The sequence below is a fragment of the Salmo salar genome, chromosome 16 (genome assembly GCF_965601325.2).
Source record: "Salmo salar chromosome 16, fSalSal1, whole genome shotgun sequence".
Classification (NCBI taxonomy): Eukaryota; Metazoa; Chordata; class Actinopteri; order Salmoniformes; family Salmonidae; genus Salmo; species Salmo salar.
Genome location: NC_138306.1, coordinates 42729068 through 42748216, shown reverse-complemented (window position 1 = coordinate 42748216; position 19149 = coordinate 42729068). Strand labels below are relative to the sequence as shown.

Here is a 19149-nt window from a genome sequence, read left to right as displayed (position 1 = left end):
GTTTCTTTTCAAATGAACACATTTTATTTTATGGGAAAACATAATACAATAACACTGGTTGAATGGAATTATTGTTTTATTACAAGTCAGTACCTGTCATACCCAAGTGGTCAAATTGAAACTTGGGGCTGATGGTAGAGACCTCGCAGTGTGTCAGTGGTCCAAGAAATATTTACCTAAAACCAATTAACTATTTCATACCATTTGATTCTTAACGTTCAGAAATTTGTAAAAAATCCCAAATCTACCTGCATTCCTATTTTCTGACAATCAAAAAAACAGCGATAAATGACAGTGCAATTTGTAAGAAACACCTGTGAGGCATACACCCTTCATATCCATTATAACATCTCTTTCTAGCCACCCAGGTCCAGGCATCTCATCAGAACACTTGTGATAAAGATCAACATTTTTGGCACATTAAAGCATTAATGCAACGCATAGAATCATTATTCTTCCACATTTTCATTCTGAACTGTGGATGGACTTCTATATATTTAATGCTAGTCACAAGCTGCCAGATCTGCCTCAAAATAAAACTTACAAAAGTGATTAGTCTTTCTGAAACTAATGTAATTTCTTTGGGGGGAAAGGGGAGTATACTGTTTCTTGAACAGAGGGAATTTGCTGTGAGTAATTTCACCTCAAAGCCAATCTGGTTGTTGATGGTTGTCTGTGGTGGAGAGGACAGACCAGGAGAGAGCTGGACAGAAATGGAGGGAAAGTGCACACCTTTGTGGACAGTACCATGGTAGATATAAACCATTAACCAACGCATACACAGGAAAAGGGACACACGACTGGATTACAGTGTTTTAAGAAACAGCAGCAATTTAACAAAATCTATAATGATAATTGCATGTAATATCAAAATCTAGGTAATCCCAGTCACTGGCACTAGTGGTAGCTAGTGCTGGGGACTGGAAGACACATCCACAACTATGGACACTTCTACCTGCCGACATCTGTGGCCTGTTCCAGCACAAGCATACTGTTCATCAAAACGAAAGAGGTTGAATTTGATCGAAAAGGACAGCACCCCTTATGTCACAGGCACAGCAAAGAAAAAAACTGGAGAGTTGCGGAACACAGGCACACACAACCAGTGGCACATTCAAATGTAAGACAGAACCATTTGGAGTGTGTGACGGTCTGCTCTAATTACTTAACTTTTTTAAAGTCAGTTCTGCACATTGATAAAAGTTTAAGATTACATAGTTTGTAGTTTTCTTAATTTGTGTTTTTTTCTTATGACTTCATAGAATCTTCCAAAACCATTGCAATGTCATGCATTCCTGAATACCATATCTGGATGTTTTTCATATTTGATTTGTATCTTCTTTTACACAAGTAAAGGCCATTTGCTTAAATTTTTCTGTGAACCTGACAACCACCACCATATTGGTTATTATTCAAATCCATCTCTTTACCAAAATCATAAGGATGATACTCAACCCAGTCAATCAAGTTCAGCTACATCGGCTATCATTAACCAGCTATCGGCTTGTATGCCTTCATTTCAGTGCGACAACAGAAGCTAAAAAAACAGAAAATATGACAATGCATTTTCCATACAGGAATGCAAGCAATATTTCGAATGCCTATCAAACAACAGCAAAAAAAAAATGTAAAATGTAATTGGTTCACAAGTCATTCACATTTAAAAGACATCAATACTACACCGATGTGGCTCTTCAAATATTGCAGGTCAGGCTGAAGAAATGTATATGTGGTCACTATCGACCTGTGCGATGATAAGAAAATGAATACATGTTTGGAAAACAAAACCAGCACCTTACATGCACCCTCTCACCCACAATGGTGACATGATGCAAAAGTTCCCTTTAGTATTTTAGCCTTCACTCCTGAAATAAGAGAGAGTATAAACTTACAAAAGCCACTAGGCTTTTAGAGGAAGGATCTTTAAAAAACGCAGATCCAGTTCTCTCTATATGTCACGCACTGATCTGTTTCACCTGTCCTTGTGCTTGTCGCCACCCTCCTCCAGGTGTCACCCATCTTCCCCACTTATCCCCTGGGTATTTATACTTGTGTTTTCTGTCTGTCTTATTTGTGCAAGCCTACCAGTGGTTTGGGGCTCAGCTCCTGCTGTTTCCAGTCTCTCTTTTCTCGCTCTCCTGGTTTTGACCCCTGGCTCCGAGCCTAACTGCCTGACCACTCTGCCTGCCGTCCTGTACCTTGGCCCCACTACTCTGGATTACCGACCTTCTGTCTGACCCTGCCTGCCGTCCTGTACCTTGGCCCCACTACTCTGGATTACCGACCTTCTGTCTGACCCTGCCTGCCGTCCTGTACCTTGGCCCCTACTCTGGATTACCGACCTTCTGTCTGACCCTGCCTGCCGTCCTGTACCTTGGCCCCACTACTCTGGATTACCGACCTTCTGTCTGAGCCTGCCTGCCGTCCTGTACCTTGGCCCCACTACTCTGGATTACCGACCTGTCTGACCCTGCCTGCCGTCCTGTACCTTGGCCCCACTACTCTGGATTATCAACCCCTGCCTGCCTTGACCTGTTGTTTGCCTGCCCCTGTTACACTAAACATTGTTACTTCTACACAGTCTGCACTTGGGTCTTACCTGAAACCTGATACTATACTAGAGAGGACCTTTGACATGGTGACTGTGAGTGCTTTAGGGCTCTAATCAATTCGTATTGCGGAAGTTCAGCATTACATTGTGATTAAATTTAAAGGCAAAAAAAAAAGAATTACCTTTACATTTTATATCGCAATCTGTAACGCTTCAGCGACAGACTGAATAGAGCCCTGTCCTCCAACGTGTGCACGTTATCTTTTATTTTTTATAGGTCTAGACGTCTAAAAATCAATAGCTCAACCTTGTCTTATGTTTGTTAGAGCTGACACGACTGCTAAATGCCCCTGTAGACTACACGAGAGGACATTCACATAACTCACACCTTTCTTTTTCTTCAAATCTAATGTTAATATAAGACAAAGGTCACGTGATATAATAACACAATGACAAAACGGAATGAAAAATTATCACTTTTCTAATTTGATGTTTTCCGATTCACTTAGACCTAAATGTAGGTTGCTTGCATTCAGAGTTAAGTGCCAGGAGATAGAGCTAGAGGCCATTATAGATGCTTCTCCTTGGTGATCCCGTTCTGCAAGTTCTTCCTGTGAGAAGGAGAGGAGAGAAGAAAAATGACCAATCGTCAGCCAGAGAAAAGGTGATCAGCTATGCACACATGGTAATATCAAAAATATATCACTGGTGTTCAAGGGCACCAGATAAGGGCAGGGTCAGGCCGTACCGCGTAAGCACACCTCAATAAGCGCAGCTCTTGGTTCCTCTCTATCTTTGCTACACAAGACAAGGCCAACACACACTGAGTGGACTGACAGAGCACAGGTTACTGGGGTTACAAGAGGGGACAGTGAACAAATCCATGTGTGTCACGCTAAAGCAGAGGCACTTCCTCCAGGGGAGAGCTCACTGGAGGTTTAACAGGGTGTGTGGATGGCAATCTTCAGATAGCAATACGACCAGATCGCAATATAATGACATAATGATGGCACCACCACCGGCTCAAAGGAATACTACGCAGAATTCCAAGAAGATTGAGGAGGACAGCTACACCCAAGGATGGAATGGAACAACACTATTCATCAATGTATGGTGGTCTTTCATTTAAAAAGTGGATGTTTTTCCCGACTGTAGTCCGCCATATTTATCACACCTACTGTATCTGGTTATTTCAGATCTGCACACACTGAAGTGCGTAGGGGTTGTTTGGAAAGCGCACGTTATAGGCATGAGGTTGTCTACAGCTCTACAGCAGTGGTCACCAACCTTTTCTGAGTCAAGATCACTGAGTCAAATTGCAACCCGAGATATACTGCTCAGATTCTTTTTTTATATGTAAACCTATGCAACATTAACCTATTAAAAACAGTATACTGTAACAATGACGTTTGTGCAATAAGCTATAGGCCCAATACATTATCAACCCATATTGGTTTTGCTTGAATATCCCTGCCAATGCATTGTTGTTAGAGCCATATTTTAAAAATATATTTCAAAATTTGAGGTAGGCTATTTTATTAAACATTTTTATTTCACCTTTATTTAACCAGGTAGGCCAGTTGAGAACAAGTTCTCATTTACAACTGCGACCTGGCCAAGATAAAGCAAAGCAGTGCGACACAAACAACAGAGTTACACATGGAATAAACAAACGTACAGTCAATAACACAATGGAAAAAATCTGTATACCAGTGTGTGCAAATGAGGTAAGATTAGGGAGGTAAGGCAATAAATAGGCCGTAGTGGCGAAGTAATTACAATTTAGCAATTAAACACTGGAGTGATAGATGTGCAGAAGATGAATGTGCAAGTAGAGATACTGGGGTGCAAATGAGCAATAAATAAATAACAACAATGGGGATAAGGTAGTGGGATGGGCTGTTTACAGATGGGCTATGTACAGGTGCAATGATCTGTGAGCTGCTCTGACAGCTGATGCTTAAAGTTAGTGAGGGAGATATGAGTCTCCAGCTTCAGTGATTTTTGCAATTCGTTCCAGTCATTGGCAGCAGAGAACTGGAAGGAAAGGCGGCCAAAGTAGGAATTGGCTTTGGGGGTGACCAGTGAAATATAACTTCTGGAGTGCGTGCTACGGGTGGGTGCTGCTATGGTGACCAGTGAGCTGAGATAAGGTGGGGTTTTACCTAGCAAAGACTTATAGATGACCTGGAGCCAGTGGATTTGGTGACAAATATGAAGCGAGGGTCAGCCAACGAGAGCGTTAAGGTCGCAGTGGTGGGTAGTATATGGGGCTTTGGTGACAAAACGGATGGCACTGTGATAGACTGCATCCAATTTGCTGAGGAGAGTGTTGGAGGCTATTTTGTAAATGACATTGCTGAAGTCAAGGATCGGTAGGATAGTCAGTTTACGAGGGTATGTTTGGCAGCATGAGTGAAGGAGGCTTTGTTTTGCGAAATAGGAAGCTGATTCTAGATGTAATTTTGGATTGGAGATGCTTAATGTGAGTCTGGAAGGAGAGTTTACAGTCTAACCAGACACCTAGGTATTTGTAGTTGTCCACATATTCTAAGTCAGGACCGCCCAGAGTAGCGATGCTGGACGGGCGGGCAGGTGTGGGCAGCGATCAGTTGAAGAGCATGCATTTAGTTTTACCTGCATTTAAGAGCAGTTGGAGGCCACAGAAGGAGAGTTGTATGGCATTGAAGTTCGTCTGGAGGTTAGTTAACACAGTGTCCAAAGAAGGGCCAGAAGAATACAGAATGGTGTCGTCTGCGTAGAGGTGGATCAGAGAATCACCAGCAGCAAGAACGACATCATTGATGTATACAGAGAAGAGAGTCGGCCCGAGAATTGAACCCTTTGGTGCCCCCATAGAGACTGCCAGAGGTCTGGACAACAGGCCCTCCGATTTGACACACTGAACCCTGTCTGAGAAGTAGTTGGTGAACCAGGCGAGGCAGTCATTTGAGAAACCAAGGCTGTTGCGTCTGCCGATAAGAATGTTGTGATTACCAGAGTCGAAAGCCTGCACAGTAATGTCTTTTATCGATGATGGTTATGATATCATTTAGGACCTTGAGCGTGGCTGAGGTGCACCCATGACCAGCTCGGAAACCAGATTGCATAGCGGAGAAGGTACGGTGGGATTCGAAATGGTCGGTGATCTGTTTTTTAACTTGGCTTTTGAAGACCTTAGAAAGGCAGGGTAGGATAGATATAGGTCTGTAACTGTTTGGGTCTAGAGTGTCTCCCCCTTTGAAGAGGGGGATTTCCAGTCTTTTGGGATCTCAGACGATACGAAAGAGAGGTTGAACAGGCTAGTAATAGGGGTTGCAACAATTGCGGCGGGTACTTTTAGAAAGAGAGGGTCCAGATTGTCTAGCCCAGCTAATTTGTAGGGGTCCAGATTTTGCAACTCTTTCAGAACATCTGCTGTCTGAATTTGGGTGAAGGAGAAGTGGGGGAGGCTTGGGCAAGATGCTGTGGGGGGTGCAGGGTTGTTGACCGGGGTTGGGGTAGCCAGGTGGAAAGCATGGCCAGCCGTAGAAAAATATTGTGGATTTATCGGTAGTGACAGTGTTTCCTAGCCTCAGTGCAGTGGGCAGCTGGGAGGAGGTGCTCTTATTCTCCATGGACTTAACAGTGTCCCAGAACTTCTTGGACTTTGTGCTACAGGATGCAAATTTCTGTTTGAAAAAGCTAGCCTTTGCTTTCCTAACTGCCTGTGTATAGTGGTTCCTAACTTCCCTGAAAAATTGCATATTGCAGGGCTATTCGATGCTAATGAGGTACGCCACAGGATATTTTTATGCTGGTCACGGGCAGTCAGGTCTGGAGTGAACCAAGGGCTAAACCTAGGCATTGAGTGACGATGAGAGAGGTTTTGTCTCTAGAGACACCATTTAAACCAGGTGAGGTCACCGCATGTGTGGGAGGTGGAACAAAAGGGCTAGCTAAGAAAGAGTCTGTTGTAGCCCCCTCGGACGGTTACGTCGGCAGACCAGTCATGATGGATCGGCAGGGCTCCGTGTAGGCAGTAAAAGGGTCCAGGCCAATTGGCAAAATAGGTATTGTAGCCCAAGAAATTGATTGGCTGATGGATCTCTTCAGCTAACAGTCCGATATGCTCTAGACAGCTAGCGGGCCGTGGCTAGCAGGCTAGCGGATGGGCCTTCAGGGGATGTCGCAACGGAGGAACCTGTTGAAACCCCCTCTGGCGGATTACGTCGGTAGACCAGTCGTGATGGATCAGCAGGGCTCTGTGTCGGCAGTAAAAGGGGTCCAGGCCAATTGGCAAAATAGGTATTGTAGCCCAAGGAGTGGCTGATGGACCTCTTCAGCTAGCCGGGAGATGGGCCTAGTACAAGGCTAGTTCCAGGCTAACTGGTGCTTGCTTCGGGACAGAGACATTAGCCAGGAGTAGCCACTCAGATAGCAGCTAGCTAGCTGCGCTGATCCAGGTGAAAAGGTTCAGAGCTTGCGGTAGGAATCTGGATATATGGAGATTTGGTGGAGAAAAAGCAGTCCAGTATGATCTGCGTTGAATCGCGCTGGTCAGATAGGCAGGAGTTGGACTGGGCTAAGGTTAGCTGATGACCGCTAGCAGTCGCTAACTGACTACTAGCTAGTAGCTAGTTAGCTGGCTAGCTTCTGTTGGGGGTTCCGGTTCGTGTTAATAGACAGTCCAGCAGGAGTCGGCTGTGTAGCTGAGTGATCATAGGGTGTGATGAGCAGCACTAGATGAAACGGGGAACAGTTCAGTAGTCGATTACTACGTTGTGCGAGTGGGAGACACGGCGTTCAGAGAGCTAGCAGGCCGGGGCTTGCAGATGGATCATCACCAAACATCCACGACGCAGAGGCTGGTTGAGAGCACATCGGCCGAGTTACGTCAGCAGACCAGTCGTGATGGATCGGCGGGGCTCCATGTCGACAAAGGGTCCAGTCCAATTGGCAAGGGAAATGTTCTAGTTGGTGTACTTCATTTGCTAGCCGGGAGATGGGCCTAGCTCGCGGCTAACTGGTGCATGCTTCTGGACAAGGGCGTTAGCCACAATAGCTCCTCGGTAGCAACTAGCTAGCTGCGAAGATCCGGTGTAATGGTCCAGAGCTTGTGGCAGGAATCCAGAGATGTAGTGGAAAAAAAGCAGTCTGATATGCTCAGGGCTGGTATCGCACTTTGCAGACTGGCAGGTATTATCCGGGCTATCCAGGCTAAAGCGGCAGGAGTCCGAGCTAAAGGTAAAGACCGCTAGCAATGACTAAATAAGGCTAACGAGGCTAACAATGACTAAATAACTAGTAGCCAATTAGCTGGCTAGCACCTGATGGAGGTTCCAGTTATAAGGTAAAAAAAAAAATAGCTGATCCGTACCACATTGGGTCAGGCGGGTTGCAGCAATGTATATTTATTTTAAAAATGGAAAAAAGAGATTGAGATGTATACAACACAAAAAACAAAAAAACAAAAAAGACAATATTTACATGGGATGAAAACAAACACGTCTTACTGCTGCGCCATCTTGGATACACTATATGATCACATCGGTAATAGATCCGTTGTTGTATTACTTGTGAGGCACAGCTGAGTGAGCATACATTTAAATTATTTATTTTACTGGGCTGATGGTGCTTGCATCTGATGGTCAGTCTCAGCGTCCCTCCCCTCTCCCTTTCCTTCACTGACACTGACCAAAAAAGGACACCTTCTTCCAGCTGATGGCAGCTGATGGCACCGCATTATTTCTGACTCACACACAAATTCATGTTGTTACTTCTATGAACAGAGAAAGGGAAATATTCCTCGATATTAAAAAAGACCCAAGCCGCTAATAATAACAATGCAAAGCCTATCCTTCCCCTAGCCTAGCCTCTAGCTCTTCTTTGTTGTAGAATCCAGATATGAAGGGACAGGGTCGACGGAAGAGAATAACTTGGACACAACTTGGGTCGAGTGGACAGGGACATAAGTTCAATTAATTGAGACCCATCCAGCTAAGATACCCCAGGATGAGAATCAGGTTTACCAGAGTTTACTGAGTCATCTGAGGCCAAGGGGTCATTCTCTCTCTTAAGGTTTGCCTGACAAAATCCTTCTCTCTGGATGTTTTGGAAAGCATTTGTCACCTGGAGATGCAGTGTCTGTATAGTGTATGGTGGTGGCATTACTAATAATACTCGTAGGAAAGGTGGTGGCATTACTAATAATACTCGTAGGAAAGGTTATCATCTTTAGCTCACAATCTGTGGATAATATACGATTAGAAAGGTTAACATTTTTTGTCAAACATCACAGCACAATTGAAAAATATATGGCACATGGAAACCAAACAAGGGTGGTCTATGGTGATAGGTGGGATGGGCTGAGAGTGGCTGAGGGTTGGGATTAAAGAGCTGATGTTTGTTAATGTATTATTGTTATAAGACTGCTTTATATAAAAGTACCATGTATGTAAAAGGTGGATGTAAAATGTATACATAACATTTATGTATATTTAGCAAAAAAGCTGTAAAAAAAACGATGAATCTTTTCCCTCAGAAGAGGGGGTTATATTTGTGAATTTATATTTTAGTAATTTAGCAGACCTAATACATACATATGATTTGGTGATTCATATACACATGTTGAATCAGCATGGTAAAGTAGTGTGTTTCCTCACCCTTCAGTAGAGTTGTTGAGTTGAGTTTCAGCAGAATTGTTGAGATGTCCTGCATCTTTACTCTGCTGCTGGGCCTTAAGCAGGGTTGCGGCCCTCTGGGCTCCCTCCTCACCCTCGTACTCCCTCAGGTCTTTTACATCCTTCATCTGCCCCGTCAGGACTTTCGCCACAAATGCCACTATATACTGTAGGGAGAGATAGGGGGGATGGGGATCAGGGGTTAGAGGGGAGAGAGGTTTGATGTCACATATTCAGTCCAGTTTATTTTGAATGTATCAACCCCTGACAGAGGGATTAAACATATTAGGCTAATACGAATGGAGAAGACCAGGTAATAGTCATAAAACTGTCAAGACGTTATTTACTTATTGGGAACACATATCTGTGAGTGGTTGCCCTCTCTGAATTAGATTAGTCTTGTTTTACCTAAAGTCTGACTAATGAGGTAGCTACCGTATGTGTGCACACCACTGTGAGATTTGTGACCTGCTGCAGACGGAGGTCCAACACTCACCAAAAACCAGTAGATATTCATGCAGAGGAGTGTCAAGAGGAGTGAATTGAAGAAGAAGTAGAAGGGTATGTTTGGGACGGACTGGAGGCTGGACACACAGGTGGCGTACAGAACCTTCAGAGGAAACCAGTAGAGACGAAACCAAAACCTGCACAGCGGAACAGTGTTATTCAGACGATTTAGGGTAGAAAGATTACCATTGTCTAGGGTTTCAAACACCCTTGTTATCTCTCAGGACGTGTGTGTGTGCGCGTGCCTGCCTGCCTGCCTGCGTGCCTGCGTGCGCGCGTGTGTGTACCCAGGCATGCAGGCGTGTGTGCTTGTTAGTTATGGGGAAAGCTACTCTGAACATATAGTTACCAAGCAAGGGCTCTACAGTGCAACCATTTTACTCACATATGCGACTAAATATTTTGCTGTGCGACCTGGATTTCTTTATTTAGGAGTAGCAGTGCACCTAGAAAAAAATGACCCAGATGATAATTATTGCAATGATTACTTCATTGTACAACAGCCCCTGAGTGTCATGGAGAATACACTGAACGCAGATTCATGATTTCATGCTTGTACCATTACTACAAAGAAAACGTCTTGTTACTGCAAATAGAGAGCCCTGCAATCTACCAATTAATTCCCACTGGAAGAAGTTACATTACGCTAAAGTTACCCTTAAGGAAAATATAGTTTACTATACTAAACTATTTTGAAAAAGTAATTCTGTGAAGGAAATTTTACTTTGTACATCTTGTCTTTGGTGTCATAAACAGTCCTTGGTTCCTGCCTGTGCATGGTAAAGATATGAGGGGGGGGTCATGACCTCCTCCTTTAGACTATTTGGCAGAACACCCAGAATATGTTCTTTAAGTTACGATAGGAGACGGTGCCAGACACATGCCGGAACCAACCCTATGAACAATGCCTATGTAACGTGTCTGTAACCAGAATATAAGGGAACTAAATGGGACTGCCCTGTTTGAGCTCTTGACAGACATTCACTATGGTGCATCAAGTTTGTTGGAATCTCTCCAGTTAACTGTTAATAAAGAATGATTCACTTAAGATTGACTTCGACTGTCCCTGAAGCCAACTTGGCATCAGGGACAACTTGATTCTGCCTGTGGAGCTTTCCAGTGGTGGTCTGCAAGGAAAACCGTCGCGCATTTTATGACGCATGAGGGAAATTCCCGACTGACCAAAAGACGACAAGACCCGCCCAGACCAGACCCTTACTGTGAGGTCCCCAGGAGGAGACACATATTCTGTTAACAAATGAGGGACGGCAACTGATTTTAGTAAGTACATTTAAATGAATCTGTATAAAAACTAAAATAAATGAAAAATCAAGGCGAGTAACGGATAAAAAGGTTCCCATAGTCTTATAGAGAGAAGGCTATTTAGTAGTCTTATGAGAAGACTAGAGTGAGGGCGTAACGGTACCATGGAAAGCCCCGCTGACAGCTGTCTTTTATTTTATTTATTTCACAAGGTAGGCCAGTTGAGAACAAGTTCTCATTTACAACTGCGACCTGGCCAAAATAAAGTAAAGCAGTGCGACATAAACAACAACACAGAGTTACACATAAACAAACGTACACAATTGAAAAAATATAAAAATCTATGTACAGTGTGTGCAAATGTAGAAGAGTAGGGAGGTAGGCAATAAATAGGCCATAGAGACGACATAATTACAATTTAGCATTAACACTGGAGTGATAGATGTGCAGATGATGATGTGCAAGTAGAGATACTGGGGTGCAAAAGAGCAAGAGTGTAAGTAATAATATGGGGATGAGTTAGTTGGGTGTGCTATTTACAGATTGGATGTGTACAGGTACAGTGATCGGTAAGCTGCTCTGACAGCTGATGCTTAAAGTTAGAGAGAAAGATATAAGACTCCAGCTTCAGTGATTTTTGCAATTTGTTCCAGTCATTGGCAGCAGAGAACTGGAAGGAAAGGCGGCAAAAGGAAGTGTTGGCTTTGGGGATGACGAGTGAAATATACCTTCTGGAGTGCGTGCTACGGATGGGTGTTGCTATGGTGACCAGTGAGCTGAGATAAGGTGGGGCTTTACCTAGCAAAGACTTATAGATGACCTGGAGCCAGAGGGTTTCGCAACGAATATGTAGTGAGGGCCAGCCAACAAGAGCATACAGATCGCAGTGGTGGGTAGTATATGGGGCTTTGGTGACAAAATGGATGGCACTGTGATAGACTACATCCAGTTTGCTGAGTAGAGTGTTGGGGGCTATTATGTAAATGACATCGCCGAAGTCAAGGATCGGTAGGATGGTCAGTTTACGAGGGTATGTTTGGCAGCATGAGTGAAGGAGGTTTTGTTGCGAAATAGGAATCCGATTCTAGATTTAATTTTGTATTGGAGATACTTAATGTGAGTCTGGAAGGAGAGTTTACAGTCTAACCAGACACCTAGGGATTTGTAGTTGTCCACATATTCTAGGTCAGAACCGTCCAGAGTAGTGATGCTGGTCGGGCGGGAAGGTGCGGGCAGCAATTGGTCGAAGAGCATGCATTTAGTTTTACTAGCATTTAAAAGCAGTTGGAGGCCACGGAAGGAGTGTTGTATGGAGTTGAAGTTCGTTTGGAGAATACTAGCACAGAGTCGTTTGTTAGCACAGTGTCCAAAGAAGGGCCAGATGTATACAGAATGGTGTTGTCTGCGTAGAGGTGGATCAGAGAATCACCAGCAGCAAGAGCGACATCATTGATATATACAGAGAAAAGAGTCGGCCCGTGAATTGAACCCTGTGGCACCCCCATAGAGACTATAAATTATCAAAATAAAGAAAGTCGCACACTCCATGTATAATCTCCCAGCAATTGAATGGGTATTTACCAACGTTTCAGCATCACTGAGCCTTCCTCAGGGTAATGTCATGAATACTTGAACCAGGTTATGTAGACACACAGTGCAATTAGTGTAACCAATGACAGTAGTGAGGGGTGTGTCATAATGATTAATTAAGTTCATTAAAATTAATATATTACGCTATTGTTATCATATAGAAACATTATGGAATATTGTACATCGTATTAGCATCAACATTTCATTCAATTTCACATAATAATTTCGTATTTCATTACATTTTTGTTACATTTTATCTTTTGGTTCAACCTTAATATATAATGAGCATCATCAACAGGGCGAACATATTAGGTGTACGCTAATAAGCTGTAAAAATAATTGTTCAATTTATAACACTTGTTCATAAAGGAAAATGTGTTCATAAGAAGGGCCTGAGAGCAAAGTCAATACTCAGACCACTAGGGGTCAGTGTTTTTAGATAGGATATCCAGTAAGCCTCCCTTTGTAGTAGCAGAATCTCGATGTTACCTCCTCTCCTTGGTAGAGCAACATGCTCAGTGCCTGTGTATTTGAGGGAGGAGATGGGATGGTTAGCTTCAACAACGTGAGCTGCTACTGGATAGTCAATGGATAGTCAATGTTCTTACACCTGATTGAGCTGCGGTGTTCTGCGTTGTCTTTTCGTTTGTCCTACGTAGCCTTTTCCACATGAACAGGTGATGAGATAGTGTTCTTCAAATTTGGGGTGTAATCTATCAGAGATAGTTTGGTGAGATCTGACATGCCCCCTGAGCCCACTCAGACACTCTTGACACCTATCCCAAATGGGAACTACAAATGTGGCTCATGCACACAGTGCAATAGCACTATAAAAATGTATTTCTTCAGACACCCACATACAGGTCGAAAGATCCTTGTTAGGGGTATCATCTCATGCAAGACCAAGGGAGTAATCTATCTCATCACCTGATCACTGATAAACAGTGCCAGCTCAGTTAATCCATATTGATCCCTCCAAAGCATTACATATTAATCTTAAAATAATAAGTGGAAGCAGAAAGTGAATATGCAACAGAAATTTGAATTCAATATATGGAGTAACATTGTTAGGGTAGACTATATGGAGAAAGTTATCGTGTTTGTTTTGTTTTTAACCTTGAAATAGGTGGAAAAGCAGAACATTGTTTGAGAGTGATCCGTGTGTATTAGTAGTAGTAGATTGAGAAGGTCTTCCTATTGGGAAGAAGGGAGTCCTAGTTGAAGGAAACAGATATGGAGACTAGTGAAAGTAACAAAGTGAATGGTAATTGGCTTTCCAATAGCACTCCAATAATGCAATTGTTTCAACTGTGTGTTGTTATTCTCTTTGACATTTGTCTTAGACATTTGTATTCATAATATTGGTAGTAGTAATAATTTGTCATACAGTGAATAATTTGTCATACAGTGAATGATTTGTCTGGATTTTCTGAATCAGAAATGCCCTAAACTAAACTGTTGTTCTGGTCTGTCCTCTCTCGAGGTTATGGCGAAGGTGACCACAGATGGTTTCTAGATGCACGGAAGGGATAATTTGACTGAGAACAGTGTGAACCTCAACCACCCCTAACCAGCTGAAGCAATGACGACAATTGCGTTTAGTATGGTAATTCACCACTTCTACCGTGAGACCTGAGTCCGAGCCAGCAACCTTTACACAGCATCCAGTCGAAGCTATCAACTGCCTTTTCTCTCATGCCTTTTCTCTTAGGAGTGAGACATGAGTCCACGTGGAGTGAGCATGGAGAGAGATCCTGTCCAAACTTTCTGGTGTACTGGTAGGAAAATGGGCAAGACATAATGGACTGTAAAGGACAGTGGCGGCTCAGGAGAGAGACATTATCAAGGACCATCCACTTTGAACATGTGCCATTGGGAGGACGAACTGAAACACCATCTGAAGAAGCACATAAAGAAACGCCAGAAGGATGAGTACCGGGAGGGAAGGGGTGGTCAACCATGCCCGTAATTGATTTAGGCATATCCAAAATTGGTTATTTAGGGTATCAGGGTTGATTGTGGAGGTCTGCACACTGCGAAATTTATATTCATTTAGGCTAAGAATGCATTGAGATACCAATCTGTCATTACCACAAATGGGGGCCGGAATGAGAAAAGTTAATGCTAGAACTATAAAATGAAGATACTCTATGTCAATGTAAATGTACTGTCTGCCAGTATCGGTGTGTACTAAATTGAGGGTCTAAAATTAAAGTGATAGAACCAACGTGAAAGCTGTTCATTGACTACAGCTCAGCATTCAACACCATAGAGCCCAAAAAGCTCATCACTAAGCTAAGGACCCTGTGACTAAACACCTCCCTCTGCAATTGGATCCTGGACTTCCTGACGGGCCGCCCCCAGGTGGTAAGGGTAGGCAACAACACATCTGCCACGCTGATCCTCAACACTGGGGCCCCTCAGGGATGCGTGCTTAGTCTCCTCCTGTACACCCTGTTCACCCACGACTGCGTGGCCAAGCATGACTCCAACACCATCATTAAGTTTGCTGATGACACAACAGTGGTAGGCCTGATCACCAACAACGATGAGACAGCCTTTAGGGAGGAGGTCAGAGACCTGGCTGTGTGGTGCCTGGACAACAACCTCTCTCTCTCTCTCTCTCTCTCTCAATGTGAGCAAGACAAAGGAGCTGATTGTGGACTATAGGAAAAGTAGGGGCAAACAGGCACCAATTAACATCAACGGGACTGAGGTGGAGTGGGTAGAGAGTTTCAAGTTCCTTGGTGTCCAGATCACCAACAAACTACTATGGTCCAAACACACCAAGACAGTTGTGAAGAGGGCACGGAAACACCTTTTCCCCCTCAGGAGACTGAAAAGATTTGGAATGGGTCCCTAGATCCTCAAAAGGTTGTACAACTGCACCATCGAGAGCATCCTAACTGGTTGCTTTACTGCCTGGTATGGCAACTGCTCGGCATCTGACCGTAAGGCGCTACAGAGGGTAGTGCGTATGGCCCAGTACATCACTGGGGCCAAGCTTCCTGACATCCAGGACCTATATACTAGGCGGTGTCAGAGGAAGGTCCCAAAAATTGTCAAAGACTCCAGTCACACAAGTCATAGACTGTTCTCTCTGCTACCGCACGGCAAGTGGTACCGGTGAAACTGTTGTGAAACTGTTATAACATGTGTTCTCTCTCTTCCCTGTGAAAGTCAATATGTATGTATGTGCCCAAGACCAAATTTGGGAGATCTCTGGAGATGTACAGAAAATTGGAAATGCTAAAAGAATTGCGTAAATTGTCTCTGCGTAACAAAGAGGCTCTTGATTAACTTTTGGCAGGTCAAGGGGGCACCTGTGCAATCATTGGCGTTGAATGTTGTACTTTGTCCCAGATCACTCTTCTAACATGACTGATCTCGCCAAATACACTACCACTGTTGCTAAGAATAATTCCCCACAACCAGAGTGGACGTCTGCAACTTGGTTGGAATCCCTGTTTGGAAGTTGCGGATCCCAAATTGGCTGCAGCGTGTTTTTTTTCTTAGTTTGTCTAAATTGTGTATGTGTGTGTATTTTTGATAAATTCACTCCCGTTAATAGAAGTATAACCTTTATTATGATGATCTACTAATACCAATTGGATTGTACAACCCTGAATAAAGGGCTTGAAATTATGAAGTGTCTGGTTTTATGTGTTGATTTCCTTTACTTCAATAGAAATATGATATAGAAATTAAACAATGCTTACCTTAAAATGTAATGATTTACTATCACACAAGTGATAAAAGGGTGGAATGTGAAGAAAATGTTAATTTGTGCATCTTGTCTTTGGTGTCAAACAATCCTTGGTTCCTGCCTGTGCCTGGTAAAGATATGGGAGGGGGATGTGTGTCATTGAGCCAACTCCCCATGCTTACCGTGGGGAGCGAGTGACGAAGCAAGCACCGTGTTATGCGGTGATGCGCACTGTGTCGCCAGTGTGCGTTCACAGCCCGGTGCGATCTGTGCCCGCGCCCTGCATTTGTCAAGCTAGGTTGAGCATCCAGCCAGGACGGGTTGTGCCAGCTCTACGCTCGAGATCTCCAGTGCACCCCCACGGCCCAGTATATCCTGTGCCTGCCCCACGTACCCGGCCTCCAGTGAGTCTATTCAGCCTGGTACGCCCTGTGCCTGCTCCTCGCACTTGCCCTGAGGTGCGTGTTACCAGTCTGGCGCCACCTGTGCCAGCCCCACGAATCAGGCCTCTAGTGCGCCTGCCCAGTCCGGGGTGTCCTGTTCCTGCTTCCCGCACTCGCCATGAGGTGCATGTTACCAGTCTGGCGCCACCTGTGCCTGCCCCACGCATCAGGCCTCCAGTGTGCATTCCCAGTCCAGTGTGTCCTGTTCCTGCTCCCTTCACTTGCCCTGAGGTGCGTGTCACCAGTCTGGCGCCACCTGTGCCAGCCCCATGCATCAGGCCTTCAGCGCACCTGCCCAGTCCGGGGTGTCCTGTTCCTGCTCCCCGCACTCGCCCTGAGGTGCGTGTCACCAGTCTGGCGCCACCTGTGCCAGCCCCACGCATCAGGCCTCCAGCGCGCATTCCCAGTCCAGAGCTTCCGGTGACAGTTCCCAGTCCGGAGCTTCTGGCGACAGTTTCCAGTCCGGAACTTCCAGTGACAGTTCCCAGTCCGGAGCTTCCGGCGACAGTTCCCAGTCCGGAGCTTCCGGCGACAGTTCCCAGTCCGGAGCTTCCGGCGACAGTTACCAGTCCGGAGCTTCTGGCGACAGTCCCAATTCTGGAGCTTCCGGCGACGTTTTACAGTCCGGAACCTCCTGAGACGGCCTACAGTCCGGAACCTCCTGAGACGGCCTACAGTCCGGAACCTCCTGAGACGGCCTACAGTCCGGAACCTCCTGAGACGGCCTACAGTCCGGAACCTCCTGAGACGGGCCACAGACCGGAACCTCCAGCGGCGGGCCACAGTCCGGAACCTCCAGCGGCGGTCGGCAGCCCGGACCCTCCAGCGGCAGTCTGCAGTACAGAGCCTCCGGCGATGATCTACGGTTAGGTTCCTTCGACAACGATCCACGGTTTGGTGGCACAAAAGCAGAGGGATAAGCGGGCGGAGCGGGGGTTACACCCCGAACCGGAGCCGCCTCCTCTGTTGGAGGATCCGCGGGATGAGAAGGTTCTGCTTACTGCACCAGAGCCGCCATAGACATTTGTCACCCTCCCTTTTTTGGGGGGGGTTCTTTTGTTGTTTTGGTGCGTTCGGAGTCCGCACCTTTGGGGGGGTACTGTCACGTCCTGACCTTAGAAAGCTGTTATTTTCTATGGTAGAGTAGGTCAGGGCGTGACAGGGGGGTTTTCTAATTTAGTTTTTCTATGTTATCAGGTTCTAGTTTTGTATTTCTATGTTGGGTTTTGTTTGGGATGATCTCCAATTAGAGGCAGCTGGTCCTCGTTGTCTCTAATTGGAGATCATATTTAAGTAGGGTTTTTTCCACCTGGGTTTGTGGGAGATTGTTTTTGAGTACGTGTATGTTAACTCTGCGTCACGGTTTGTTGTTTTTGTTATTCGGTTTATTTATATGTATTGCATAGTTTCACAGTGTAAATAAAATGTGGAACGACACACACGCTGCACTTTGGTCCGCTCCTCCTTTCGACAACCGTGACAGTCATGACCTCCTCCTTTAGACTATTTGGCAGAACACCCAGAATATGTTCTTTAAAGTAGGAGACGGTGCCAGACACATCCCGGAACCAACGCCTATGTAACGTGTCTGTAACCAGTATATTAGGGAACTAAACGGGACTGCCCCGTTAGAGCTCCTGACAGACGTTCACTATGGTGCATCAAGTTTGTTGGAATCTCTCCAGTTAACTGAAAATAAACAATGATTCATTTAAGATTGGCTTCGACTGTCCCTGTGTAAGAATTTCACTACAATTCACTACATCCAACCTACTCTGTGATAATTTATCATATCTAAATTTGAAATGTCCTAGACTACAAATTGCAAGGTCAGATCACTCTGGAGTAAGTGTCACGACTTCCGCCGAAGTCGGCTCCTCTCCTTGTTCGGGCGGCGTTCGGCGATCGACGTCACCGGCTTTCTAGCCATCGCCACTCCATTTCTCATATGTCCATTTGTTTTGTCTTGTTCCATACACACCTGGTTTTCATTCCCCAATCAATCTACATGTATTTAGTCCTCTGTTCCCCATCATGTCTTTGTGTGTAATTGTTTATTGTTACGTGATTATTTTGTCAGGCGCTGCACTTTTGTATTAGACCGTGTTTGTGGCACTAGTATGTTTTATGTGCTGTCGTTGTTGACCGGTATTAAAGTGCGCCTGTTCAATATACTCCGCTCTCCTGCACTTGACTTCGCCTCCCATATACCCACCTAACAGTAAGATGTTAACAGAATGTGTAGTTTAGCATATTAAACACAAAAACTATGTTTCAAGTTTAAATTAGAAAGGGGTTATGCTGAAAAAGAAAGGAAATTCTTTCCTACTTCACCCGTATTTTATTTTCCATTTGCAAAGAAAGTTGTGTAGTTCCAGTAGTTAGCTACACCACTAAATGGCAAAACAAGTAATTAACTACTGAAAC

The 19149-nt window shown here is 44.7% G+C and overlaps 2 protein-coding genes across 4 annotated transcripts in view; one reads left to right on the top strand and one right to left on the bottom strand.

Annotated features, from left to right (window-relative positions):
* Nucleotide 1: 1 nt before the first annotated feature.
* Nucleotides 2–19149, bottom strand: part of LOC106573829 (ceramide synthase 1) — a 51486-nt gene continuing 32338 nt past the window's right edge. For both annotated transcript variants that reach the window (XM_014149198.3, XM_014149199.3), the window contains exons 5-7: nt 9710–9857; nt 9196–9380; nt 2–3162 (exon numbers count right to left, since the gene is read on the bottom strand). In XM_014149198.3, the coding sequence (XP_014004673.1) occupies nt 3120–3162; nt 9196–9380; nt 9710–9857 (376 nt within the window). In that variant the 3' untranslated portion in view covers nt 2–3119. The remainder of the gene's footprint in view (nt 3163–9195; nt 9381–9709; nt 9858–19149) is intronic.
* Nucleotides 10805–19059, top strand: LOC123727830 (uncharacterized). Of its 2 annotated transcripts, XM_082962728.1 has the most exons (3): nt 10805–11001; nt 14057–14179; nt 14285–19059. In XM_082962728.1, the coding sequence occupies exon 3, from the start codon at nt 16429–16431 to the stop codon at nt 17590–17592; it is 1164 nt and encodes a 387-aa protein (XP_082818854.1). In that variant the 5' UTR covers nt 10805–11001; nt 14057–14179; nt 14285–16428; the 3' UTR covers nt 17593–19059. The 2 variants fall into 2 exon arrangements, with proteins under 2 accessions (XP_082818854.1, XP_082818853.1); XM_082962727.1 differs by having other exon boundaries at nt 14057–19059.